Source organism: Anopheles ziemanni, chromosome 3, assembly GCF_943734765.1.
Source record: "Anopheles ziemanni chromosome 3, idAnoZiCoDA_A2_x.2, whole genome shotgun sequence".
In the NCBI taxonomy this organism is placed as follows: domain Eukaryota; kingdom Metazoa; phylum Arthropoda; class Insecta; order Diptera; family Culicidae; genus Anopheles; species Anopheles ziemanni.
In genome coordinates, this window is record NC_080706.1 from 53361558 (window position 1) to 53384043 (window position 22486).

The 22486-nt window shown below is 44.5% G+C and overlaps 5 protein-coding genes across 5 annotated transcripts; 4 read left to right on the forward strand and 1 right to left on the reverse strand.

Annotated features, from left to right (window-relative positions):
- Positions 1-1560: 1560 nt before the first annotated feature.
- LOC131284989 (probable sodium/potassium/calcium exchanger CG1090) lies at positions 1561-3690 on the forward strand. The gene is made up of 3 exons (XM_058313848.1): positions 1561-2059; positions 2131-3579; positions 3680-3690. The coding sequence occupies exons 1-3, from the start codon at positions 1561-1563 to the stop codon at positions 3688-3690; spliced, it is 1959 nt and encodes a 652-aa protein (XP_058169831.1).
- Positions 3691-10270: 6580 nt separating this feature from the next.
- On the forward strand, positions 10271-12640 carry LOC131286803 (sideroflexin-1-3). The gene is made up of 5 exons (XM_058315803.1): positions 10271-10579; positions 10718-11066; positions 11204-11289; positions 11723-11850; positions 11915-12640. The coding sequence occupies exons 1-5, from the start codon at positions 10419-10421 to the stop codon at positions 12157-12159; spliced, it is 969 nt and encodes a 322-aa protein (XP_058171786.1). The 5' UTR covers positions 10271-10418; the 3' UTR covers positions 12160-12640.
- Positions 12641-13390: 750 nt separating this feature from the next.
- Positions 13391-15628, reverse strand: LOC131286929 (ran-binding protein 3). Its single transcript, XM_058315939.1, has 4 exons — positions 15387-15628; positions 14065-15146; positions 13876-13971; positions 13391-13803 (listed from the first exon to the last, which is right to left on the reverse strand). The coding sequence occupies exons 1-4, from the start codon at positions 15400-15402 to the stop codon at positions 13528-13530; spliced, it is 1470 nt and encodes a 489-aa protein (XP_058171922.1). The 5' UTR covers positions 15403-15628; the 3' UTR covers positions 13391-13527.
- An 820-nt stretch (positions 15629-16448) lies between these two features.
- On the forward strand, positions 16449-18550 carry LOC131286283 (puff-specific protein Bx42). Its single transcript, XM_058315215.1, has 2 exons — positions 16449-16788; positions 16864-18550. The coding sequence occupies exons 1-2, from the start codon at positions 16575-16577 to the stop codon at positions 18306-18308; spliced, it is 1659 nt and encodes a 552-aa protein (XP_058171198.1). The 5' UTR covers positions 16449-16574; the 3' UTR covers positions 18309-18550.
- A 426-nt stretch (positions 18551-18976) lies between these two features.
- Positions 18977-21995, forward strand: LOC131286670 (TBC1 domain family member 22B). The gene is made up of 5 exons (XM_058315654.1): positions 18977-20119; positions 20186-20715; positions 20826-21008; positions 21118-21341; positions 21438-21995. The coding sequence occupies exons 1-5, from the start codon at positions 19563-19565 to the stop codon at positions 21570-21572; spliced, it is 1629 nt and encodes a 542-aa protein (XP_058171637.1). The 5' UTR covers positions 18977-19562; the 3' UTR covers positions 21573-21995.
- The last annotated feature ends 491 nt before the right edge of the window (positions 21996-22486 follow it).

A 22486-nucleotide genomic window follows, 5' to 3' on the forward strand; every position in this document is an offset into this window, starting at 1 on the left:
ATTTTGCTTATTTTCTAATTTTGCTAAGTATTCTAATACTATTGAATTGTATAACTACGAAAACCTTGTTGCTGATACACAATGAAGTCCATGTTACGGTTCTTACTAAACAAATTTAGTAATGAAAATTTTTGCAAATTTATTTTGTTTTGCTACATCGTTATGAAACTACAACATAGAATAAACTAGAAACTAACGATGTAAAGTGAGTTTGATTGTTAAGAATTAAACAAGTATTTGAAGTGATCTATTGTTAATTTCCAATCATATTCCGAAAAGTTTTAAATTTTTATAAAATAATAATTTTTTTTTCATTCATTTTTTCAATTTTTACCATTTTTTATGCTGAAATGAAAAATATGTTGAAAAACATTTCTGTATCTTGAAACACTAATAAACTATTGGATACGACAGGCCCTTTGAGCAAATTATTGGAAAATTTATTACTAAAATTTATTATTTACGTTAAATCTAGTTAAAATGATTAATTTACAAAACAAATGTAATTTGTTGTATGGTCTTCAATGTATGGGATCCTAAATTTACTGAGTTGTCTTATGCGTCTGTTCTATTATTATTATACATAATAAACGTATGCAAAATCTTCAGTTACGAAAATTCAAGATTGTGACTATTAAATTGGCTTCTTACCTTTATCTTAAGAAATATCCTTATTATAACGACTAAATTGCTAGCATTTCATCAAAAACTAAAATATATTCGTAAAGAAATCGACCTCTATCGTCGTTTCAAGAGAAATTCAAAGAACGGAGATTACATGCGAATCGAAGGATTACAATCATGCCGCCACTTGATGTATTCTCGAACCAAATAAAACCCAACGCTCCATCTATCCAATCTCGAAGCATTTATCGTCCCTTTTTTGCCCATCGCAGCCGCCCAGCTTCCTCCGGTTTCACCACACATTTTGCTCTCATAATTTCCTTTGCAACGACCGTACACCAAGGGAACCGCTTTTTGCGACAGAGTAAACCATCAACTGGCCTGATAAAAGCTCGCTTTGGCTAAACTATCCGTGGGGAACGGTCGGGACGTTTATTCAACATTTTAATGAAATCAACTCGAGTGCCAAACGACCCTTGAACAAGCGGATGCATGGACGAGCGCGAGAGCCGAACGATGGTCGGATCGCGCTTTCCAATCATTTTCCACCGCCAGCCTCTCGCGCGGGTGGTTCGCGTTTCCCATTTTTCCCAAGACACAAACCAATCAAATGAACGACGCAATGCGAGCGACGAGTGCCATTGTGTGCGGGGCCACTTTCCTGCTTGGCGCGGGCTTGTTGAGTTTCACCACAGCCAGAGTCGGGAAAGTAAATAGGAAAGCAAAGAGTAAAATGCTATAATACCACTAGACGTCATATTAATGATTGTTTGATGATCCCATCACCGCTATTCGTTGGCGGAACGTCTTTTTCATCTTTCATCTTTCCATCCTCAGGTTTCGTCACAACAGACGCTACCTCAAAGGGAATCCGAGAATAAGGGAGCTCCATTGCACGCCCTCTGCATCGTACGAGCCTAGTCGGTATTCCACGTGATGGCCATTGGTATGACGGGGCGCCGGAATGGCCGCCGAGGCCGCTACTGGCACATGGGCATTGTGTTCCTGGTGTACTCCAGCTTCCACGCGTACTCTGCGTCGATCGGTGGCGGGAGCGACGAGCGAGGAGCTGGCGGTGAGCTGGGCGGTATCGACCTGTCCAACGTCACACCGAACCCGGCCTTCTACGCCACCTCGGCGTCGTCCTCGGGCGAGACGTCCGGCGAAATCGACACAACCGCACCGGACGACGTAAACCCGACGGAGGAATCGAAACCGACGAGCCGGCCGCACCATACGCACCCCACTTGGAGGCCACGGCGGGAAAACTGTACCCCTCCTGCCATCGAACAGTTCCCCCAGCCGCTGATGGGGCCCAACGTGCGGAAGCATGGCGGCTTGATCATACACGTCCTAGTGGCCGTCTTCACCTTCCTCGGACTGGCCATCGTGTGCGATGACTACTTCGTTTCGAGTTTAGATAGAATTTGTGAAGGTACGTTCTAGAATCACATAGAGCTCAGTTCACCATCCTTTATTTAATTTAATCTATCTGACTGGTTTCAGAATTAAAACTATCTCCGGATGTCGCTGGTGCGACGTTTATGGCCGCCGGCAGCTCGGCTCCAGAGTTGGCAACCGTGGTGATCGGGGTGTTCTTCGCTAAGGATGACATTGGCATCAGTGGCGTCATTGGATCGGCTGTCTTCAACATCATGTTCGTCATCTCCGTGTGCGCCCTGTGCTCCGGTACGGTGCTGCAGCTCAACTGGTGGCCACTGGTTCGTGACTGCACTTTCTACACCATCTCCATTCTGGTCATGCTGATCGTCATCATCAACGATGTGATCTCGTGGGTGGAGTCGCTAATCATGCTGCTCTTCTACGTGGTGTACTGCGTGGCACTGCATTTCAATACGCCGTTGGAAAAGTGGGCCCATACCTGGAACCTTCCGATCAAGCTGCCCACGAAGGAGGAACAGTCCGCGCTCGTCACGTACAAGAACCTGCCCGAGACGACCTATACCCAGGGTCAGCAGCCTGGACAGCAGGAAGCCCAACAGCCGCCTGCCGAGCAGCCGCCGGCGGCTGACCCGGGCTACGCAGCCTATATGGATCCCAACTCGAGCTGGGATCCAAATGCGGCCTGGGGTGAACCTGCAGCACCGGTAGCAAACACCGTTGCCGTGGGCAATGTTAACGATGCCTGGAACAGTGGAACCGGTCAGCAGCATTACGCCTACGAGGATCAGTACGGCCAGGACGGTGGCCAGAAGGCATCCCAACAGCAGCAGCAGGCAGTCGTCCAACAGCAAACGGCAGTGGCACCCCAGGCGCCTGGTGAAGATTACTACAAACCGAAGGAACCGCGACCACAAGATTCGCACAATCCTCTGGAGAAGCCCGTCGACGGGGGCATCCTGGCGCAGGTATCGTGGGCAATCGTATACCCCATCCACTACACTGCCCGCCTCACGATGCCCGACTGCAAGACGGAGAAGTACAAAAACTGGTACCCATTCACGTTTCTCATCTCGATGATCTGGATCTCGTTTTACTCGTACTTCATGGTGTGGATGATAACGATCATCGGTTCGACCCTCGGCATCCCTGATACCGTCATGGGACTAACGTTCGTGGCCGCGGGTGTGTCCGTCCCGGACGCGCTTAGTTCCATCGCGGTGATCAAGGAAGGCTACGGCGACATGGCCGTGTCGAACGCCGTCGGGTCGAACGTGTTCGATATACTCATCTGCCTCGGGCTGCCCTGGTTCATCCAGACCGCGATCATCAAGCCCGGCTCGCACGTCAACGTCATCTCGAAGGGCCTGACGTACTCCACGCTGTCGCTGCTGTCGACGGTGATGTTCTTGCTGTTCGCGACGCACCTCAACGGCTGGAAGCTGGACAAGCGTCTCGGAATTGTGCTGATGTTCTGGTACCTGCTCTTCATCACCGTCGCATCGCTTTACGAACTGAACTTCTTCGGTCAGCTGAATCCTCCCGAATGCCCCAGTAAGTGTAATTACAATCCTTACAGCAAAAACGATTTTTCCACCTTGAACTTCACGGTAACAATGATCTGGTCTTTCTATCTCTCTTGTCTTCATTCCAGGTATCTATTAAACCCTCGACATCAACACCACTACCATCACCACCGCCACCCCACACATTTCGTTAATCTTCCGCATTGCATTGTTCTTCCATCAAAATGCACCAACAAAAAGTAGTCGGCAAGCACCAGAGAAGTTAAACTTTCCTCCGGCAAACCCCCAAATCTGCCTGTGCTGATCTGTGCGTTCAACTTCCATTGTTTAAACTTTAGTTAGAAGCAGCTTTGAAAAACCAAATCAAAAACAAATCCTGCAGGTATGTCTGTTTGTCCACAAATGAATTCACTTGTTGGCCACTACGCCCTGTCCTCAGTATACAACAAACCTCGTCTTTGGGGTGTTGCGCAATGAAGCTCGATCGTGTTACTTCATGTCGTGCATCGGGAGCGCCCCCTAGTGTTCGATAATGGTACCGGTTTTCGCATACCTATTAGTAAACAGTTGTGCCATAATAATCTAGCTACTTACCTGCTAAGTTACGATGGTTTAACGTCACGTTCTGTTTACTTCCGTTATGTTACCTTAGAATTTAGTTTAGTCCTCAACATACACACTCACAAATCGAGCAAAGTAGCAACATTTGCCCTCACGCTTAGTGACCTAATGTATTCGATATTCATTCTAGTTCTAATCTAACTCAATGTAGCTATTGCAAGGGGTAGGTATATTAATCGAATGTACTTGTGTGTGCGTGTGTGCATCATCGATTCGATGAGTAATGTTCGACAAACGGATAGATTCAAAATCCATAGAGAGGATCTAAACGGTTAAGAAAAAAAACTAATCGAAAGCAAAATAAGCAGCAGGACCAAAAATGATGGTAACACGGAAAAAACACACCAAAAGAATAGGATTACGTCGGTGCGGGACGAATAAATTCTTTTAAAAGTCACGCGTTTGTCCCATCGAAATCGTTATCGAGATCGATCACATCATCGGATTTGAACTCTTTTATTGCGACACACACGCACAAGCGATCGAAAGATACAAAAGAAACACAGAAACATGTTATCATTATGTTACAGCATGAAACATGGCGTACATAAAGTAGCTTTGACGCGAGTCTACATTTTGCATTTCATCAAACGCATTCTGCCAACCATAAAATGGAATGAAGAGGATGTAACCTCACGAGGGTTCACGTACTAGGTGTAAATACACAGATCGCACCACTGTCAGAAGTGTTTCCGATGTTTGTGAAGGAAAGCCAAAACAAAAAAAACAAAGCATATTACGTTAGAAAGGACAGTTCTGTATAAAGCATCGTTGCAATCCTGTATGAAACGCCTCTCAGATTGGGTTCGCTGGAACTGAAACGAAGGAAATGCGCAAACACGTTAAAACGGGTACAATCTACTATGCTCGATCCCGCCTGTCGTCTCGCAATTAGGGACTGGTTTGAGAGGGGGCTATTTGCTTATGTGCACGGCTCCTTATTCTTTTCAACAGTGCGTGATGCAAACAGCCGACTCAACGGTCCTACACCCACTAAACTAATAAGTATTAGAGACAATATATACATGCATGTATCTATCATCCACGAATCGGCCGGCTGAGTTGTCCGAGATGGCCTCTGGGTAGGGTAGCGGCCATTACCGAATTCTGCGTTTTCCATAGGTTCACGGTGTGAAGAAAAACAAAACAGAAAACCCCTTTGAGGCTTCTTCGGCACAGGAGCACATTTTTCCTCCGCCAAACCCGCGCTGCCGGAGTGGAGCATAAATAAATTAAGTGCGATAAAGTTATTTACATATATTAGGATATAGTGCAATGCCCAATGACCACATCGGAACTGGCCCCACAGAATGCAGAACGCAACACTCAGCAGAGGTGCCCTACTCGAACTATTGTCTGTTTCTCTCTCTCTCTCTCTCTCTCAATCACCTTTTCCCAAAATGTGTATTAAAAGAAAAGTATCTACGCTAGTACCGCTGTTGTAATTGTTGATTCCTAATTTGTTTTCTTTTGACGAGCTAGCTCACGTAAACTACAAATAGCAACTAGCTTTAACTGGTGAAAAGGAACTTTTCGCATTTGCCATTTGAAGTAAATCGAACCAACTCGATCAGGATGCTGTCTGTGTCGATCGAATATTTATGCTCGTTTCCTCATACCAGCGAAATTTATTGACTGTTCGTAATTGCTGGAGGACCGGGGGGAAATTAAAAGAAAAAAAAGATTCGATGCTGTAGTATTTCGCTCTACTCAACAGTTACGGTGATGTTACATTGTTTATTTAATTCCATAATATTAGCCAATAGTGTTGCCAACAGCACTACCATTGAAGGGGTACTTTGGTCGACGTACGAAAAACGCAATGGTGAACGGTTTATTTTATCAACCTTTAGAAAGCAAATGCATTGACAACAGTATGCAAATGTACAATTAACTGTAATCTAGATCAATTAGGATGCTTGATAATAATTACCGTTCTTCATGCGAAGCGAAGCCGAACGGAGGCGTTATGAGGTTTAGAAGTCGCTGTAACCTATAGTCGGGTCGACAACGCGCCAAAGCGCATCTAATGCCCATTGCAAAACGCAATGCAAAAGGAGGAGAAAAACACAACAGCCGAAATAAACCTTGGTACAAATCCGCACGTGAAACGGGAAAGTGAAAAGAAATGAAGCCACCATTGGCTAAGCTCCGCCTTATTTTTCTTTTTACCAACCCCTAACGAGTTTTCGTTTCGAATATTTTCATTTCCCATCCGTCTCATCCTTCCGATCGTTCGTAATACACGTCCCTTCTGCGTTCCATGCATTTGCCATGTATTTAGCCTTTATGACGTTCCTAGAACACATGCACGTAGAGACGCACGCCGGCAAACAACAAAACAAGGGAAAATTCGTAGATTCTGAGGCACCCCCTTCATGATGCACGCCACCAGTGTAGGGCACACAGCAACCGGACACAGATCCCAGGCCTCCTAGGGAGGCAAACGCGGTTGACAACGGTTGATTCTAGATGTAATCTGGATAGTGTAGCACGTGTCCTAGAATCAACCAGAACTCAACCGGCGGAAGGTTAGTCTTCGTTCGGGGGACTTTGGAAAAAAAAACCGGCAACCAAGCGATCATCATCAGTATAAAAAAGACAAGCTTCTCCCTAGCTGCGTTTGGAAAGAAGAAAGCGATCGGACACTTTCTTTAACCCTCGAGAGCCCGCCAAAGGATGATCCTCGCTCGAAGGGGGAAAAGCGTAAAATCAGGCCAAAAGCAGAAAGGAGAGACGCTCCAGGTCCAACCGGATGTGGTCTAACCGGACAGAATGTGCAACGTGCCATGGGAGTTGGCGCCGTACCCGACGTACATTCGTAGTGATGCACCGAGCACTAAATGAAGCACCGTAGTGGATTTTGATGAATTTCGTCATAGTTTCAAACATAAAATAACCAGCGCAGAGGAGGGCACAGCTTATTCCTTAAATTGACCTCTAACCCGGTCACCGGTGACTTGCAGCGAGTGATAACACCGTCACTGTAAGAGTTCTGTTTCCAGCATATCTATCTGGTTTACGGATGGAAAAGTATCACAGGAGGAGCCTTCAAGGGTTTCCCAGAATAACCCTTGCCTACCTTAGCGGGAGAGGAAGCGTCCAACATCAAAAGACGCCACAACGAGACTGTTCATACCGCCGTGGGCTATGAAAACCATTACCCGATCGCTTTTCATCCTACTGGATATTGTATCCTTACACCATTCACCACGGACCACGCGCCCCACTCAACGGCTTTATTGGATACAACGAATCTCGTGTCAATTGCATTGCTCCAAAGGAACCCAAGGATCATGGATCGTTAAAATAAACTGAGAACTATCCCGCAGCAGCAGACTGTGTGTACATACGAATATGGAGGTGATTGAACGCAAGATATCCGCTGAACGAAGATCCCATGGTATATTGCCGTTCCACGATGTACGGCCGCATTTGGCTACGTTTCTTCGACATTATCGTTCGGCTTTAGAAAAGCAATAAAAGCAATATCTTCCCACTGATAAATGTTGCAGGCATCTTCCAAGCATGTACCTTCAGTATTTCGATTGTTTATTTTAACATTAGTTTCTATCTATTTTTAAGATTTTCTTATCGTTATATTTATTTTGATGTTAAGGATCCAAATGACACAAGAATGTAGTTCAAACAATCATCGTTGGCGATGATTATCAGATATAAAATGATCGAGCACTTATGGTTTGCTAACTGCTGGCTTGAAATATCAATCAAACGCAAAACGTAGGTAATATTCGAAGAAAAGGTAGCGAGACCACCAGGTGTAATTATGCCAGGCACAATAATGCATCATACGAGCCAAACAACATATATAAAACGATTGTACTCCCACCACCCACAATGTAAAATGCATAAACGACCCAGATGGAGAAAAAAGCCAGTGGAAAATATTATTGGCATAATCGTTCTCATATTGTTTTCTCCTTCCTTGAATGTACTATAAGGAATGTATTATCTCGTGTCGCTTAAAAGAGTATAGCAACAAACCAATGGAGATCGACCTCCGTCAAAACGAAGAAATAAAGACAACAATTATGCAAAACTCCTTTGGACAAAACTCATTGCCATTGAAAGCTAACCAAATTTCTTGTATCGACATCCGCAAGAAACATCACTTTGTGATTAATTGTTTTGCATCTATTCCATTCCTTAACTAGCAAAAGCAAAAGAATTCACGAAACAATGTTGGGTTACAAAAGACAAAATAACCACCACGCGAAAAGTAGATCCGATTCCCACTCCATGAAAGTGTTTGTAAATGGGTTGAAAGAGAAACATAAGACAAAACAGCAAACAAAAAAAATATACAATATAAAACCAAAACTAATTTAAAACCAAACAAACTGCTCATGCTATGAGATGTTAATTGTTGAAAAAGTTAAATAAAAATGTAATGATAAAAGACGACCCAAGAGTTTTACCTCCCCATACAATCTTCTTTTTCATATTGCAACTTTAATGGTCAATTGAGAATAAAACATATTTACCAAAACAAATAAAGTAAATGAAATGGATTACCTTCATTATATATAATGTAATATATTACCGTACAGTCGCGCGTATAACATTATTTTTTGAGTGGCGTGGGTTCGTATCCCAACCTGGCCTTCCCCTGTACAAGAGGACTGACTATCCACGTAAACAAAGGGAAAAAGCCTAGTAAACCTCTAACGGGGCACCCACGACCAACACGGTTGCGCCAAAAAGACCACTATTGTTATTAAAATTGTTGTGTTACTCGTTTTGCTTTATGTAGTGTATTATTGCACTTACTATAAATCTTTGATTTAAAAAAATAACTATTCTTATCAATGCCCCCACGAATTTGAAATAGCACCACCAGGTTTGTAAGCAATATTTTTGAAAACATAAATCATGGGTTGTACGCAAGCTGTGTGGAACTTTTATGCGGGTACAACCCGAGGTTGCTAAGCTTTTGAAGTTTATCTTTGCTCAAATAACCTTTTTGGGCTTGCAATGAACCGGAAAACCGGTTCAATTGCCGATCGATATCGTAAAAGTGGTGGGAAAATTAAAATTTTTCGATTCCAATCCGGTCTGAGATCCGGATCAGCAAATCCCAATCCGGCATATCATACATGCACATTCTGCTTGCTGATTATGATCTTTCATGTGTTGAATTCATTGAATAATTTACATGAAACGACAGAATCTAATTGATATACTCAATTTTATCCAAAAAGAGTAGCATTTAAAAATCATTGTTGTTAGAAGTTTTTTGTCATCAAAATACCTTTCATTTGAGTGGTCTAATGTCCTAACTGACTAAGGCACTAATAGATTTGTAACAAATTGGTTATTTTTGCCATTATTTCAAATTGTGACCAAGGTTTTTTTTAAATTCGTTGATTTTAAGCTGACAGCTTCGGTCAAATGAAATCAAGAAATGGACAAATCGATTCCCATAGGAGACTCGATTCACCAAATCCGAATCCCAAACCATCTATAGAATATGAAAATAACAAACAAACTGATAACTCGTTTTTTTCGTAAATAATAATACTAAACATTTCCGATTGTTGGTTCACTGTTGTAAATTATTCTGTTGATTGTAAGCTCGATTAAATTGACATACAATATAAACAAAAACTGCATCTTTCACAAACATTTTAAATCAATCGTTAGTTTTTAATATGATGGAATTATTAAAATCAATGTTTTCGGACTCAAAATTGTGAAAACAACCAACCTGGTAACATACCGCGAGCCAAACTCGTTGAACACTGATATGGACAGTAATCAATCGTTGTCACTAACCGCGCAATCGAAATCAAGAGCTGTCCAGCCCACGGATAGACGAGCAGTACTATAGATTCTACGCAAAACAGCTTTGCAACAAAGCAACAGTCGTAGTGTCCGGTTGCGTTTGCTCGCGGAATGCTAATTTGATGTTCTGTTTTTACGAGACAACAGTGTGCTGGTGTGCGTAGTGGTCACTTCGAGCAAAGTCCCAAACACTCGCGCTTATCAGCGAGGAGACAGGCTTTAAAAAAAACAAATCCAGCTTGAGACACACACGGCGGGATCTGCGGTAAAGGCTCGTCAGTCTTTCCCGGCAATACAGCGGAGGTGGATGGTTTAGAGTGCTGTCGCAGTGCTTCATCGTTGCAAAAGGGTAGCTGGAAAAGTGCAGCCTTCCTCCACCCCAACCCATCGACCGAGCTTATATAATCGATAGTGTAGTACGTTTTCGTGCAAGCATTCATAATGGCAACCGAATTACCTCGAGTAAACCTGGATGAGCCGCGCTACGACCAGAGTACCTACCTGAACCGTGCAAAGCACTTTCTTATCGTCACCAACCCTCTGAATGCGTTTGCCACCGAGGAACAGCTCGACCGAGCTGCTCGGATCGTGCGCGACTATCGGTAGGTCTGAGATTTTCGGCACCCTTTTGACCTCGCCCCGTTGAAGTCGAACCTTGTTCGCTTCCTTTTGCCTTTTCTATTATCAGCTGTTTATGCTAGGTTTTTTTTAAATTTTCATTCATTGCCCACTCTCAACAGGGCCGGCAAACCAGTACCGGATGTGCGTAGCGTCGATGAACTGTGGAGCGCCAAGTATCTGTACGACAGTGCGTTCCACCCGGACACGGGCGAGAAGATGTTGCTGGTGGGACGCATGTCGGCCCAGGTGCCCATGAACATGACCATCACCGGGTGCATGATGACGTTCTACAAGTCGACACCAGCCGTCATCTTCTGGCAGTGGTTTAACCAGTCGTTCAACGCGGTGGTCAATTACACGAACCGTTCCGGTGCGTCGCCGATCAGCCAGGAGCAGTTGCTCACCTCGTACTGCATGGCAACAGGTGGCGCCCTGGTGACTGCACTTTCGCTCAATCGGCTCGTGCGGGTAAGATGTCGTCATCCGACGGATTCTCCTCCCAGATGCCAGTCTGTTGGCATCTGCCCAACATCTGGTGGATGGCCACCGTCTAGAGTAGACTCTGATCTTTTTTCTTCGTCCTGATACTTAATGCAACGTTTTAGAATGCGCCCCCACTTGTCGGACGTCTTGTGCCCCTCGCAGCCGTCGCCGCGGCCAATTGCATTAACATTCCATTGATGCGTATACAGTAAGTAGCGTTCGCGAGGGAGCGATCGAATAACGCTGAGTGTGCCATTCATTGGTCCGTCGTTTGGCTTCGGTTGGCACGAATTTGGCTTCATGTATTGCCTCGTTCGTATTCCCACACGTTGCAACACTCTTGGGAGTCACTACGGGAAGGAATAAGCCCGAGAAGAATGAGAAGCAAGCAGGCAGGCAGGCAGGCAGGCCCAAAAATAGAACGCCTAATGACGCGAATCTCTCGTTTGGCGTAATATGGAAACGCGCCCGGCCTGGTGACAATGCGTGTGTTGACATTGCTCCAAGTTCGTGTCGGTCGACCGAGGTTATTTATGGACCGAAACAAACGACGCTCCTCCATGTGATGGCCATATGCTTTAAGAAGTTCATAAAAAAAATCTATACCGCAAAACGTTTGCTTTATCTCTCTCGTTTTGCAGAGAAATTAAAAACGGCGTTACCCTGTTGGACAAGGATGGCAAGGAACTGGGTCAGTCGGTGCGTGCCGCTAAGGAAGGAATTTCAGCCGTCACATTCAGCCGCATCCTGATGGCAATGCCAGGAATGGGTAAAACATAGTTAAATATTTTTTTCCATTCGCTTTTGATCACCAAGTATGTGTTTTGTTTTAGTCTTCACACCTGTGCTGATGAACACGCTGGAAAAGCGTGGCTTCCTACGCCGATTCCCGTGGGCCAACGCTCCCATCCAGACACTGTTCTGTGGTTTGTGTCTCACGTTCGCTACGCCACTCTGCTGCGCACTATTCAGCCAGAAGGCCTCGATCAGCGTGGATAGCTTGGAAGAGGATCTGCGTACGAAACTGCGTAAAGAGCGCCCTGAACTAGACATCGTGTTCTACAACAAGGGTCTGTAAGGACCTAAGTAATACGCATGGAAGCACCCATTTTCAGGTTGCTACGTGGCATTTACAGATGAGCTTGCATGTAGTTTCACATCTGTTTAGCTTATACTCTTCCCCAGCCCTCGGGCCAAAGGGGGTAATGCAACCTATCGCTCACTACAGTACGTTCTCCACTTGCCATATCTTACCTGAACTTTGTTGATATGTTTATAAGTTCATTTATTTCATCTCATTGCCCCCATCCTGTTTACTCCTCGTGTTGTGCACGAATGGGATGCATGTCAGACGCTCAATTAAGCTAAAAAGACAAACTTATCAAACGGAACTACACGCTGTCCAACATGCGCGAATGACAATAACTGTTTTCTGGACACTGAACAAACTATTCCCAGCACAAAAACGCCCAGAATCGGGGCAGAAATGCCCCAATCTGATGCGGGAGTCCATACGTCGTATACCTCAAAATAAAAATACTATGCAGAATATCTCATTATAGAGATCGAATAGCAAACTTGTGTATCTGTTAAATTTTTGAAAGCATCTGATATTCCTCAAAATTTGAATTTTATACCCACGCCTCTTGTAGTTTTTAATTGTATTACTTTATTTTTCCATTTCACGAGCTGAACTTTTACAAAGGCTATCAAACTACATAAAAGTAGTTTTATCGTTCGTCCAATATTGTGGAGTTTGTTAAAACGGCGGTAAATAAATCGTAAGTATGACCGTAAATCTTAAATCGTATTTGCAGCATTGGAGCAAACGACAATGATAAATCAATGTTCAGGCTAAAGCGAACCGATTCAGCATAAAAATTGACTTGCCATATTTACCCTGTTTTCTACTGTTTCATGTTCCCACTTAGCGATTTTCGGTGGTCATCTGACGATTTATACAACTTAGTACAAACACATGCCACTGCACTTTCTATCTCAGGCTACTACTGTTGGGTTGAAATAACGAAGATTTGCTTTCTTTTGTTTATTACTGAGTTGGGAGATTTTATTTGATTGCTTTACAGAAACTACATGAAAGAGTTTGCCTTTATTCCACGATGAATCTATTAAAGTTATGCATGCAGCCAAATGTATTTTGCTTTATGTTTTTTTTAAAGTACGATTATTGGTTGAATTTTCTTTTTGATGATTTTTTTCATTTTTCACTTACTTCATAAACCAATCCGACAAAAAAGGTTGCATGTGCAATAAAAGAGAAAAGAAGTTAAACTCACGACCGCGGGGGGGCGATCGTTTAACTCTTATATAAGGACTCATACGCTTTACGGAATCGCTAAAAAGACGAATATCCAAAATATGGTCTCGGAAAATGGAAAATCATGGAAGGAGGAACAGTCGCCAAAATCAGGTTTAGACTTAACACTTAAGAGGACGGTGGTGACGATATGCTATGACGCTTCTTTAAACTAGGTTCGTCCGATTCCGTGGGACCGTGAGTACTCTCGGAACTGTCCACCGGAACCGGTACGGTAGAACCATCATCATCTACATCCTCTGCTCCATCGTTGGATGCGGGGGCTAGGGCAGGCTTATTATCATCCTTGTTTTCCTTCGCAGCTTCCTGTTCGGCGTTTTGTTTTGCCATCTCTATGCGCTTCGACAGTTCTTTGTGAAGTTTCGAAATGACTTCCGGGCGGGACTGCAACAAAGCAAACGAAATTAGTTTCAGCTAATTGGATGCAACTTGAATGTCGTTGCCAAGCGATCTTACCATCACTAGAAACACTTTTATTTGACCGGTGCTATCAATGGCTGTCAAGCGTAAACTTTTTTGACTCGGCTGCTGTGCGACCATACCGGACCATACCTTTAAGCCGTATGTATGTGGGTGTTTGCGAAACATATGAGATATATAATTAACACTTTATCTTGCTTAACTGATTCAAAATGTTCTGCTTACCTTGGTGTTTATCAAAACGCGAAGATTTCCCGACTGTCGAAATACGACGCGGGATTCATTGTTGTCCTTGTCGTTAAGTCTCAGCATGCCGTGACCTCTCTCTTCCCAATTGGATTTTGCGAATGCAAACAGCTTGCAGTTGATCTCCACCACGTTCCGTTCGTCCTCTTCACCGGTAATAGTTTCCACTTCCTCGTACTTGCGTTTCAGTGCGCCCCTGCTTTCCTCGTACTTTCGGGCTGCTTCCTCCAAGCTTTCGCGATCCTTCGTTTCTCTGCTGTTGCCATCAGACGAATCGGAACCATCCTTACCAGGCGTACCGCCGGTAGCTGCCGGAGTGGAGTTAGTTGCGTTAGCCGAACCCGCTCCAGCGCTACCGTCTCCAGTGGCTGCAGCACCGAAGGAAAATCCGGTCGTCGGAAGAGTGTTGCCCGGACCGGAGCTGTTCAGATTTTCGCCCGTCACACGCTCATGCACATTTTGGCCAAAAACGAATCCAGAAGATGCTTCGCTGAGCGTTGATTTTTTAACGTTCGCAAACAAGTTCGATTTGGGCAGAGCGGAACTTTTCAGTTTTGCCAGGGGATCGTTGTTGTTGCTGCTGCTGTTCGTGCCACTGTTTGCATCTTTGTTGGTGTCCGCTTTGCTACTGCCGGTCGTGGCATCGTTCGTGTCCGCTTCAGATGGGTCGTCCTCACTAAACTGGGTTTTCAGAAACGGGTTTGACGATGCCGGTGCCGTTGTTTCACTGCCGTTTTTATCCGTAGCACCGTTGCCATCCTTGTTCGCACCAATGCCACCGAAGCTAAGTTGCGAAGGTTTAAGCACACTTGGCTTAAGATTGAACACACTTCCTGGTCCACCGCCGCCACCGCCAGCCAACCCGGGCAACGAAGGCGAAGACGAAATACTGTTGCTCGAGGACGAGCCGCCACCGCCGAGAAAAGACGATCCTCCGAAATTGGACTGACGGATGAGGTTCGATTTGAGTGTTAAACCGGCGGGTTGCACAACACCACTCGAACCATTGCTGCTATTCGATTGGGACGATTCTTGCTCCTCGTTCAGCATGTTATCTTCTCCTGTGCATTCGATGTTTACGATGGAAGAAGAATAAAAATACAAACTATTAGAACATTCTCTCAGCGTGATCACCGTCGTTTGCAACAACATACATTAAGAAACTAACAACAATAAGAAGAATACACATCATTCTGCAAGCCACAGCTAGATGTAGTTTAAACAAGTTCTTTCACAACCATTTTTTATGAAAAAGGGCCCTGTGAGAGTAAATTTATCACATATAAATACATAACACTTACTTTCAACATTCGCCATTCAGCAATAGCGTTCCTTCCACCTAGCACTTTGCCGCGACAGAATCTTCCAGGATGTAATGCTCTGCTCAGTGAAACGACGGTCGATGATTACACTCTGCGGTTTTCGTATACTCAGAAAAAGCACTAGCCGCTAGATGGATTTTAAAACCACACCAGAACAATGATAACGATGCTTGAGAATGGTTTTGCCAGCATCAACCTTCCGCACCAGTGATACGACCGCGAACACGAATGAGCAGCGCAGTGCTTTTCGATGGCTTGAATGGCAGGCAAGCAGTATGACCGGTGGCATCAACGGGAGCTATTGGTTAAAAGTACTTAGAGTATAAAAATGCTGCGAAATAATAAACCAAGCTAGTCTTGGGAGAACACAACTGTTGAGCTGTAAACGACAGAAAACCAAAACAGTCTTCTTCTTCTTCTTCGGTTCAAAAAAGTCAAGCTGACAGCTGGATTATACCGACCAGTTGAACTAGCGTTGAAAATCTTGCTAATGCCGCCTGCGGTTCTTCGCACTCGTATGATGAGTAAAACACTTTTTTTTGCACTTTTTATTATCCATTAAAGCATCAATGACGTTGAGTCATGTCAAGAACTGAAATTACTAATAAAGAACCATTTATTGAGCAATTGGTTGCGCTGAGAAACGATTTTTTAAAAATAGTTTTGCTACAAAATCCTACTCCAGGAATAATGTTCCAATAATAGGAGCGCATCGGAGCGCTCGTAACGTCGAAGTAACGTTACGCATTAATGATGGGAAAATCGAATCTAACTCGAATCCTCAAATCCCCATCCTAATCTATGAAATTCATGGTCCTGGTCTGACTCATTGTCACCTCGTCTGAATCAAATCAAGTTGGAATAGTATCAATCAAGTCCCAAACGAATCAAATCTGATCTCAAACGAATGAAATTTGATTCAAGTCTGTCAGATGGGATCCAATCCTTTAGAATCCGTAAAGCGAGCCGCAAGTCTTAGAATCTTCGGAATCGCGATGCCAACACTATTACGCACAATAACTCTATTCGCCAGAGTTGCTCGAAGAAAAGGTCGTGCGTCGTAGAAAAGACTTTGTTGAGGCATTTGTTGAAGAATTTCACTTCTTCCAAAAGTGTCTGAGTTTATAAGTTGTTCTATTGACGCTATTTAAAGATAGCGACAGCATCATGTCGCTTTCAAGTGTGCTACCTGCCCCGACGAATCCCGTATGGGATAGGGACGATGAACGCAAAATGAAAACACCATCGATGGGCGCCTTGGTAAGTGCGAAGGTTGCAGCACCTCCGTACGGACAGCGAAAAGGATGGATTCCGCGGACGGAAGCCGACTTTGGCGATGGCGGAGCTTTTCCCGAAATCCACGTCGCACAGTACCCACTAAGTGAGTACTAAATTTCAATTGTAGTCTTGTTTTGGTTTCTTCGTGTATTACTTTTGTGACTGTGTGTTATTGCAGGTATGGGTGCCCCCGGAAATGCGTCGAAGAAATCGAACGCGCTCGCAGTTCAGCTGGATCAAACGGGGAAGGTTAAGTACGATGCTATCGCTCGACAGGGACATTCCAAGGATAAAATTGTTTATTCGAACATTAATCAACTGCTACCGGCCGAAGTACTGGCCGAAGATGCTGAGGAACTGCAAAAGCCCGATGAAGAGACCATCAGCGACATCACGGAAAAGACTCGCATGGCTTTGGAAAAGCTGACAAACCAGAAGATTGTTTCAGCAATGCCGGTTCGAGCTGCAGAAAAGCAGGCTCCAGCCCAGTACATCCGCTACACACCGTCACAACAAGGTGATGCGTTTAATTCCGGGGCGAAGCAGCGCATCATACGTATGGTAGAAGCGCAGGTTGATCCTATGGAACCACCTCGTTTTCGAATTAATAAAAAAATCCCACGAGGACCACCATCACCGCCCGCACCCGTGCTGCACTCACCCACGAGGAAAGTAACGGTAAAGGAGCAGAAAGAATGGAAAGTTCCTCCCTGCATATCCAACTGGAAAAATGCCAAGGGATACACTATACCACTTGACAAGCGTCTGGCTGCCGATGGGCGTGGGTTGCAGCAGGTACATATTAACGAGAAGTTTGCCAAAATGGCCGAAGCGTTGTACATCGCCGACCGTAAGGCTCGCGAGGCCGTAGAAGCTCGAGCTCAGTTGGAGAAGAAATTGGCGCAAAAGGAGAAGGAAAAGAAGGAGGATATGCTTCGACAGATGGCACAGCGGGCTCGTGACGAACGTGCTGGAATTCGCCATCCGGATGCAGCGGGCGATGGTGCAGCAGGTGGACCATCCTCTGCCGAGATACGCGAAAGAGATGAAATCCGTGCCGAACGACACCGAGAGCGGGCTCGTGATCGCAACCTTGCCCGGGCTGCACCGGAAAAACGTTCCAAATTGCAGCGTGAACGCGAACGAGACATTTCTGAACAGATTGCACTGGGAATGCCTGCTAAAACAAACCTTTCCGGCGAATCACAGTTTGATCAGCGTTTGTTTAATACCTCGAAGGGTATGGACTCCGGATACGGGGACGATGAAGCGTACAACGTGTACGATAAACCCTGGCGTGAGTCTGGAACTCTTGGACAGCATCTGTACCGACCAAGCAAGGCACTGGATAACGATGCTTACGGGGCGGATCTGGACAAGATCGTTAATACTAATCGCTTCGTGCCGGACAAGGAATTCAGTGGAACGGATCGCAGTGGCCAAGCGGCGCGTCAGGGACCGGTGCAGTTCGAAAAGGAAGAGGATCCATTCGGTTTAGATCAGTTCTTGAGCATGGCCAAGAAAGCCCCGAAACGCAAGGAAGATTCTTCTGCTGGACCGAGTGGTAGTGGGAGTGGTAGTAGCAGCAATCGCGACAAGGACCGTAAGAAACGTAGGGATTAGCTGGATTCTGTGCGGCATTTGTAAACGATTTCTTTTATGTTTCTACTCAAATTGGATGTAACCGCACTCACACTAACGATACATAGGACACGGTTCAAACTTTTGCATATGTACGTTAATTTTAAATGCTCCATACTCCCAAGAAACTTTTTAGCTGCATCATATGGAATGTGCTTTTTTGTTCTTACAGTTAGTTTATAAAATATGATAAAAATGAGAATAAATAAATAAATCGTCACCAAACTTCTTCATTTGAAATGATTTCAGCAAAATAAGTTTATTTGAATGTGATTGCATCCATTGTATGGCAGATTTTGTTCTTATACAAATTGTCTGTTCTGTTCAAGTTTTTTTTTATTTCTTATGTTCACAGTAGAATTAATTGATTGGCATCATACTTAATTGGAGAAAATAATTTAGAAATTATGGGTATTTTCTACATTAGTTTTACTTGCAAATAAACACTGTTTTGGAGTTATGTTTACTACTGCAAAGTTTCCCGCAGTGCATCTTCTGAGTAACCCGAATGCCTGTTCTAAGGATTTTCAGCAACGCCTATTCTTGAAGGCGATATTGTAAACACAATAGCATCAACAACGTCAAGTGACGAAGGAACTGCCAAATAATAAAAAAAGAAAACACAGGTTTCGGTTGATCGGGTGGATAAGTGCTGGAACAGGATGGCGGTGAGGTGCCGAAACAATTTGCTGGGACAGTGATTTTGTGTTGCGTTTTTAGTTTTATCGTTTCTATCAGAAAAAGCCGCAGATAAGGGACAGTATTGCATCAAATAGTTCTACTACCGGACCACAAATACCGATGTGAAGTTTGCCTATTTAAATAGTAAATCGAACTAATATTCCTATGTTTGCTGCGATTGAAGATAAATTGGACATGGTTCCATTCTCCCATATCAAACGGCAATGACCCAACCCCACGGATAGGCACCTACAGGACAGATACACGAGCATAGTTCAAAACAGTGTGGTGCGACCACGTACCGTTTAGTTCACCTAATTAACGCCATTCTTGGCCGTTGATTTGGCAATATTTTTAACTCGGCACAGCGACACCAATTAGCTGTTCTGTTCAGTAAGGGCAATTTTCTGGATGCACTTTTGTTTACACTCGCAAAGAATTTCGAATTAAATCGTGTACGAAGAAGTGAATATTTAAAATACTTCATCAGACCAGCGTTTCCGTGTCGTCGTTGCCGACACCAACGCCAGTGCACGAGAGAGGTTGGTTGTGGAGATGAGTAGCAGTAGCGCCAGTACCAACACCGGTGGTTCCACTGCGACGGCCGATGGTTCCACTTCATCGTCGTTCTGGCGTAACAACAGTCGCTCGATACCAGGACGACCAACGACGGTCGCCAATCGCACTGGCGGAGGTCGTCCAATTGGGTCCGGATCTTCCGGGGCCAGCTCGTCCTTTCAAGACTATCAGGATTCGGTGAGCGACGCATGGGATCTGGGAGACGACGAATTTTGTATCATTTCCGGTGTCGTGGACACGCGCATATCGAAAAGAGCTTCTCAAACGGCAGCCTTGAACGTGCTAAAGACACATAAGAGTGGCGTAGGTGGCAAATCGTTTGCCAACATTCGCGCGGACACAACACAGGACTTCACCGCCGCTTCAGACACGGAGTTAACTTTATCAACGGATCATAGTCAGCAATGCGACGGAAAAGCGGAGGATACAGAATGTCCGCAAATAGAGAATCTAGACATTCAGCAACCACAGCGTCCACAGCAATACAACGCAAATGTGCCGAATGATGGGGTGGTTTATGTGAATGATCATCGGTAAGTAGCTATCACCAACTGTTAAGCTACTACAAAAGTTTTAAATAAATTCTTTTTCGATTTCAGCTTACGGCAAAGGTTTCACGCATACCCTGGACGTCCCCAGCTGTTGAAGCTTTCCTCAAACGTAGCCTCAAAGGATGTAGAGTGTGAATCAAAGTATGAAAAGTTTAGTAACATCCTCGAAGCGCCGCTCCTGAACCTCATAGCGCTAAAGGAACTGAGCTGGTCGGGAGTACCGCGAAAGATGCGGGCAGTGACCTGGCGGCTTCTGTCCGGCTATTTGCCTACCAGTCTGGAACGCCGACAGACCGTGCTGGAGCGCAAACGGGTTGACTATCGGAAGCTAGTGCAGCAGTACTTCGATGCGGACAGTCGTGACGAAAGTCAGCAGGACACGTACCGTCAGATTCATATCGACGTGCCGCGAATGAATCCACACGTATCGCTATTTCAGCAGCAGCTTGTGCAGGAGATGTTTGAACGGATACTATTCATTTGGGCCATCCGACATCCGGCTTCTGGGTATGTGCAGGGCATCAACGATTTAGTGACGCCATTCTTCATCGTCTTCCTGCAAGAAGCCGTGGGAGCTGGTAAGTTTATGGTCGGGTTTTCAAGCAGGCCTTGCAAGCAATCGATTGTTACCGGCCCTTACAACACTGTTGGTGCAATTTTATTGTATCTCGTTCTTTCCTCTTTTCAGATAAAGATTTGGAGCAGTGCCAACTGAGTGATCTCAGCATCGAGCAGCGCGATATTATCGAATCCGACTCGTTTTGGTGTTTGTCCAAGTTTCTTGATTGTATCCAGGATAATTACATATTCGCCCAGCTCGGCATACAGGCGAAGGTGAACCAGTTGAAGGAGCTTATCCAACGCATCGATGGTAAATATATTTCAGACATGTCTTTGCGATACTTTGGTTTTAACAGAGCAAAGTTTTGTCAATTTGCATCTCTGGTACCAACAAAAAACTCATTTCATTGTATTCAAAGGTACGCTACATCGCCACCTGCAAACGCACGGCGTCGACTATCTACAGTTCTCCTTCCGCTGGATGAACAATCTTCTCACCCGCGAACTGCCACTCTACTGTACCATCCGTCTGTGGGACACATATTTGGCCGAATCGGACGGCTTTGCCGTGTTTCAGCTCTACGTTTGTGCTGCCTTTTTGCTTCACTGGCGTGATCAGTTATTGCAGGAAAAGGATTTCCAGGTCGGTTTGATGACGCATGGTTGTTTTGTCATGTACTCCACTCATTGCAATATCATGTTTTTAACCGAGCTTACTTCTTCTCTTTGGCGGCGCTAGGGACTTATGCTATTGCTGCAAAACCTGCCAACACACAACTGGATGGATTCGCATATCGGTGTGCTGGTGGCAGAAGCGTTTCGCTTAAAGTTCACCTACGCCGATGCGCCAAAGCATCTCGAGACCAAAAGTTGACCCGGAATGGCACCGGACGGTGGGTACTATCATAATTACTGTAGGAACTACCTGTATAAGTTTATCTAGGGACGAGGGAAGGATTCTGCTGTTGCGTGCTACGAAACAATAGCCAGAAACCGTGTGCATACGTCGAAGATGGTTGCTTGGTAGCTTTGTTAAGACGATCGACACTGACATGGACTGATGTTAAGAACAGAACGCACTGGTGATATCATACACGGGGCGAGAAGGGCAATGCATATTTTCTTGTAGAACAAGAGTGTACTTTTTCCAATTCTGGTTAAAGGGAACAAAACACCCAAGCACTAGGCGAATAGAAAGTATTGAAGAATCTAATTTTATCATGATTGCCGTACAACGAATCGTGGAAACTAAGGATTACGATTGATCAGTTGAAGCTTGAGCTTTCGCAATTAATTTGTTTTTTTTTTGCCGGAAGACCTTTCAAATTACGGTGTTGATTTTGATCCTTGAACTTCCCTTATTGGTCAGTCCAATCGAAAAAAACGACAAGGTGGTGACGCGTGTTGTATTGTGATGCGCATTAAAATCATGATAAAAGTAACACAACGTAAAGGAAACGAGAGTGAAACATCCAGCATCGGTAAAAATGATACATCAGAGTGAGACCAGGCAATTGTAAAGAAAAATATGGGACGATCGTAATGTATCGGAGCACAGCAGAAGATTATATATATTGATTGAAGAATAACGAAAAAGAAGAAAAAAAACAATTAGATAATTGTAAGAAAATGAATAAATAAATCAAACCAATACTGATAGCTTTACAAAAAAACATCATTATTATAATTAATTTTTCCCATTTAGAACAGGAGGAGTGAAAGGGATGGATTTCGTAAGACGAATCGAGGAACCGGGACTAAACTCAATTTTTACAATAGTTTGACGTG